The following is a 6,395-nucleotide window of genomic DNA, read 5'->3' as shown; positions in this document are numbered from 1 at the left end:
GTGCATTTGCGAGCCGATGATTACTTCTCGCTGCTATCATGTTCGACGAGAGCAACTGGCCCGCCCCCCGTTCCGACTCCCTCGTTGTCAAAGCTGGATAGGGAAGGAGGTAGAAAATAAGTAGAAAGGTAAAAAGAGTCGAGAGTACGAGGGGAATAAGATGGACGGCGTTGTCCTTTTGCTTCCCGCTGCGAGGAGGAAAACGAGAAAAGCAAGCAAAGTAAGGGAGCACGATAGAGAAACCCGAACAAACAAGAAGGCGAAACGAGCTGGAATTCGTTCGTTTCAAGGAAGGCACGTCTCGGCTTTCGTACTTGAAAATACATAATTCACCTTTGTTTACAGCTGGGACGAAATCGATCGATCGCTAATCCATTTTCTTCTTTCCCTGCCTATTGTTCCGCTCGACCAGAGAATTACGTCGCTCGAATGCACCAACTGTGTGAATTAACGCGCCCTTTCTTCTGTTGTTTCCGGCCGCCGATTTTGTTTCCCTAGGTTCAAATTCACCCGGGCAATGCCGCTTTCTCTAATCGTTAAAGTTACATCGGCTACTCGCTGATAACTCTTTTGTTCGCGTTTTGCGACCCCCTGCCGAAATGAACAACCTTTCCGCCGTTTTAAATGAACTCAGTCGTAACTGGATCGTTTCAGACAATGGAATAAAATAATCGTGCTGGAAACAATTTTTCCTTTCGAGCTTTATGCTGTTAATGAATTTCTCGAGGTTTCTTAACAGGATTAAAATGAAATATCATTTTGGATACCGTTTAGAAAATGGTAAAAAAAATTGAATACACGACTTAGAAGAGAAATTAGACATTTTAATTAATAAATTGCTCTTTAAAAGAAAAGATATCAATTGTCTTAATTCTTTTAAGTCATCGATAAAATTATTATCTTTATTTCTTATTATCTCATACCTGTGTGTGACGATTTTGTTATTATAGAATCTTTCATTTTTCTGCGTTTATGCTGCGTTTATGATTCTCGGTATTGAACAAGTTCCATACGGATCTAAAGAAGCTATCAATCTAAAGCTATCAATCTAAAAAATACTGTGAATGCTGCCACATTCTGTATAACAACTTCATACAATGTAATGCCTCAGATACACTTTATCATATGACGATTTACCGATAGAATTTACGTTACTAGTTGATTTCTTCAACAATACTGCACCATCTTGTTGTAACTTATATTTCAACGACTACGTACACTTCTTCAATTTGCTGCGATTGGTGAAAATTCCTAGATAAATATACAAAATTGCAAACATGGACGAAACCTGATGACAGAACTTGTCGACACGTTTCGACATCTAGAACCTAAACTAACTTCGAAAGGTACAATCTATTTCAAGATAAGTGCACACGTCACTGACACGATTTCTACTCCAAGAATTACCTCACACATGATCGCCTAAATTACCCCAATGAACAAACTGGAATTCCAATAACGTAATTTGCCTTATCGTTATCTTTAGGAACAATTCCTCTGCGACATACATAAAAGTCCCAGTTCCATTGAAATTCACGTTCGCCAATGAAGTCCTCCAACGACAAATGGACTATATATTCGTCGGTGAATTCAAAGATTCGCCAGAATTACACGAATGACGCGCGAACTGTAACATGGGAATATTTCTAGGTTCGGACCTGACCGTTATATAACCAACTTAGTGCGCATCGGTGATGTCTAAAGGGCAGTAACTGACCGTGATATTAATTGCTTTCTGGCTATTAGCAAATGGGCCCGCGGAGATCTCGCAAAGGGAGCGGCTTCCCTGCGCGAGTTTACCATTAACATTAACGCAATCTGTCGTGTTATACGTGGCACGCTAGCATTGCAACGCGTACCAGTGCTAAAATCCTGTACAACCAAAATCGAAAATGCAAGGAGCATTGTTACCCACGAAAGGACAACCGTGTATACGACTATGGCTAACTGAAAGTTCAACCAAACTCGAGATACGCTCTTAGGTCGCTAATCTTGTTCCCTGCTGACCTCTTCGGGCTTAATTCGTTCGAGAAGTTGAGATCGTAACGCTTGCGACGTGGATATTGGATAAGGCTATTTTTGAGGAAACGCTGACTATTAGGTTTTAATCAAGGACTAAAAATAATAGGTATGTTTTAAATCTTTTACGAGAAGTTACACGAACTATAATATGAATCATAAACGAGAAATCACGGATAATGAAGAGAATTGTTATAACTGTTGTATGAACTACAGTCATGCGGACCATTTGCGTAGTTTACTGTACTTGCAGAGTTTGATCAAAAAGTTCAGTAACATGGTACATAAAACGTGGTAGGAGTAAGCAATAGAATGTATTATATTATATTCCATTTTATGTATTCCATTATATATAATATTATATTATTGTTACATATATATGTGTATAATTGTATAATATATTTAATTAAATATATATATAATTAAATAATATTATATATAATGGAACACATACAATGGAATTATAATGGATTAATAACGATAAAAGCATTACATTACAAAAATTTAAATCTTTCCTTTGAAACAAAACAACAAAATCAAAGTCATATCGTAGAATGATATAAATCATAGAATTAAACATATATAGCTAGAAAAATATGGCTTCATTTTGACGAAAAATGCCCTGTGTAAAAGTTATAATATTTTTGTTTGGATCGAATTTCGATACGTAGGATTCCATCGAATATCGTGGAAATGTTGAAAAATCGACAACATGCATGATACTTTTTCCTTTCGAGCGTTGCATATCTACCATTTCATGACAAATGCGTATTAATGAACATCGTCGGGGATATCGATCGCTGGATTGATATCACATCGATAGACAACACCGTTCGATGAAAGTATGTTCTATACCAGAGGAATGAATCCGTATGAAAATGGTCGGCAGATTTGAATCGTGTATTGGGCAAACACTTTTCTCATACAAACTATTTGCAGTAACTACAATATTTGCGGAGGTGGCATTTGCGTATTCAGAATAGTTTCGAAAATTTGTTAATGCATTCGAGTCGACTTTGTCAATACGGATTCATTTGCTAGCCGACAAAACCCCGTGTGCAAATATACGAACGTTAATTAAGTTTCGACTCCGACGTGCATACGCGAGGATATATGCGTTATAAAAATGCTACCGAATGGAAAGCCGCGTTGACAAATGGATCCGTAATGGCGTGATTCGCTGTTGGCCAAATTCTGAAAAGCATCGCGCTCAAATTTTCATCGCATCGATAAAAACACTCGATGAAATGTTAATGAATATCCGAGTATAACACAAATGTATTTAATGTATCGAAACGTTTACCAGTAATATTTACTGTCGTAATTAGTAGCCTGTAAGCTCACTGCAGATAACCGAACGTATGCATTACGCATTTGCATAAAGACAATTTTCATTAATTGAAAAGTTCGTATCAAAGACAACTCTTGTCGATTTTTGTATTTTACCAAGACAACAAAATACTCTTTGATTGCTGTTGGATACACAACAATACGTTATTTAAACAAAGCATTTATCGGATTACATATTTGTAATTACATAGCAGCAAAGTCAGTCACAATGTTGTGTATACTATGACTGAAACTGTTTGTCGGACAACAACTTTTTTATTGAATTAATTAAAAAATGATACCTGCACTTGAACTCAGTATTCCTCACGAAATAAAAAATCAAACATATAATAGAGTATTTGATATCAACATTCTTTTCTTCTTCATTGCTGTTATTAAATTGAATCATTTGGATATATGAGTCGCTGTTTGAGAAAGCAGTACTCGTGATGCTATTGTACAACTGTCTCTCAACAGATTCACTGAACAATAAGATTCTCGTATTATGAGACTCACCTCTAGCTACGAAGATGCCTCATTATTTTAAAATTCGAAAAGCTTAACAAATAATCTAATAATCTCACTTCAACTGAATGTCCCTTACTAAATAAAAACACATGATAGAACCCTTAACATCAACATCCTTTTTTGTCCCTGTTACTGTTAGATTGAACGACCTCCATATGTGAATCGTTGTTTACAAAAGAAACACAAAAACGCTTTCGTCAAAAATGTCTCGCTTTCATAGAACCAGTCAATTCTCACTAAATATGTAATAAATTCCATATATTACAAGTCACGCCTCTGATTGCTAGACAAACTACTACTTTAAAATTCGAAAAATTTAACTGGAGTCATTTTCTTAACGAGCTTTTCAATTTTTATTTTCTACTTCAATTAATGCACCTCATAACCTAAACTCATTCTATTTTATGGCTGCTGACTTAACGTAATCAACTAACGGCGACGACGACGACAACGACGCCAATTAGATATAAATCGACAAAGAAACAAGAACACGAATCGTAAGAATATACAATGAATACGTTCGAACTAAATCGATCAATGTATGGAAGATGTCTATACTATCATCGAACCATCGATAAATGCAATCGATAGAACACTTACCTTGAAAGGCAGCCTCGAAGGTGGTCTTCTCCTCGATGGGGTTTTGGGCGAGCACCAAGACGACCGCCAGATGAGCAAGGATCACGAAAAATCGGCAAACACAAAGTTCAGCCATCGTCCTGCGATGTACATGCACGCGCTCGCCCCGATAATGTTCACTTTCGCATTTCTAGGAAATCAACCAACCAACTTCTTGATCGACTATCGATTGTCGCGCGAGTTTCACCGTCGCGTAGAAACGCACACTAAAAATCCACGTCTGATCCGAATCGGTCACTTCCCCCGATTTTAACGACCGATTCTACAATACAAATGAGAAAAAAAACGCGTATCAAAAGCACTGCATATGCAAAAACACCAAATAGCGCATATAACACTCCTTTCGTTTTTGTACTTTTACCGTACTTTCTTTTCTCTTTCTCTCTCGTGTGGACAGTACGAAGACACTCGGTCAAGTGTCTCGAAACACGGACGTTATACGACCGAAATTCTCTGAAGGTACTACGAGGTCGTGTCAAGAAGACGTATACACTGTATCGGGTATACTGCAACGATAACACGGCCACCGGCGCAAAAAGTGGACAATTGTCCGCCTTCCACTTTCAGCGTCCGTGTAAAGCGTATACACATCGAAGCACACCGGGCCAGCTACTATCGCGAATACACGACTATATACGCGGTACACGGTCGCATACTTTTAAGCTCGTGTCGTCCTTTCATGTACCATCTCTGTCCTCTCTATCGGATGAGGGGCTCTTTTCACCTCGCTTTTTAGTTTAACATTCGACTGCGCGCATAATGAGATCTCTTACCGATATTTACCGTACTTGTTACCCGTCAGCAAATGATCGGACTCTATTCTGCCGGTGATATTCGATGCAAATTCACTCGGTTACGTATGCATATCGATATCGATATGCATATATTATAACGAGACAGTTCAAAGAAAGATACATTTTTGTCCAAAAAAAGAGAGAAAATATGAAAGTCTAAAGATAAAATTTGATGAATTGGAATTTGGCTTCGAATCGAAATTATTAAAGAAGATTTAATTTTGATATTATTGAACGTACTTGACGCTTGTAACACATAATTGGAAGCTGTTATAAAAATTTTGGAATTAAAGAGAGAATAATAATAAAGCCCATTTAAACAACCAATTGTTATTCACTTACATTAATCACTATAAATTTTGCGATAACGTGTTTGTAAAAAGCGGGTAGAAAAGATCTCTAAATCGAAAGGCGAACCCGGCGGCGGGTCGTAAACGTTCGCGGCTACCCTCGAAAGCAAACTGAGAACTATGTATCTGAATTCAATACGGTTCTCCTTGACACTACCGAATGACTTAAGCTCAAACGTCAACTATCGACTGTGGTGAGTCTCGGCTAAACTCTCTCTACCTTCCTTAATCTTCATAAAGTTCAACGACCACAATCGAATCGCTTGAAACCATAGTTATGTCACACGAATCGAAACTACGCAAATATACGATCGACAGCGCCACGAGCAAACTGCCGCTGAAATATTTCAAATCTTTAATCTCAAATCTTTAAAATCTTGATATTAAACGCGTATGAATCATGCGTATACACCATATGTCGCGATATAATTATAATTATAAGATTGATTTAATCTTGAGACGATATCTAAACGCTCGCGAAGAAAACGTTTCGCCGCGATAGAAAAGGAAGGCAGACGAGAATGATGGGAAAAGAACAGAGAAAAGTAACGATCGAAAACGTTCGTTTGGTCGTCGTACCTGTCCAGAACAGTCTCACGATTGTTGTTCGACACAAAAGAAGGAAAGATACGATGGCTAGAGAGACTTTAGCACACACGCGAATCCGAAGGTGAAAGGAGCTCCGCAACAGCCGTCGACGCCGGCCGGTGTCTCCAATCGAACTGTGGGGGTTGGT

At 38.1% G+C, this 6,395-nt stretch overlaps 1 protein-coding gene across 3 annotated transcripts in view; it reads right to left on the bottom strand.

The window, feature by feature from the left end:
- Positions 1-6,395, bottom strand: part of LOC100750137 (pikachurin) — a 269,452-nt gene extending 263,057 nt beyond the window's left edge. The window contains exons 1-2 of one of the 3 annotated variants that reach the window (XM_012394376.3): positions 6,239-6,395; positions 4,477-4,721 (exon numbers count right to left, since the gene is read on the bottom strand). In XM_012394376.3, coding sequence (XP_012249799.1) covers positions 4,477-4,591 — 115 coding nt within the window. In that variant the 5' untranslated portion in view covers positions 4,592-4,721; positions 6,239-6,395. Of the gene's footprint in view, positions 1-4,476; positions 4,778-6,238 lie in introns of all 3 variants that reach the window. The other 2 variants (XM_012394377.3, XM_012394375.3) reach the window with 2 other exon arrangements.

This window comes from Bombus impatiens, unplaced genomic scaffold, assembly GCF_000188095.3.
Source record: "Bombus impatiens unplaced genomic scaffold, BIMP_2.2 scf_0083, whole genome shotgun sequence".
NCBI classification, from domain to species: domain Eukaryota; kingdom Metazoa; phylum Arthropoda; class Insecta; order Hymenoptera; family Apidae; genus Bombus; species Bombus impatiens.
The sequence above is the reverse complement of the archived record's forward strand: the minus strand, read 5'-3'. Positions and strand labels throughout refer to the sequence as shown.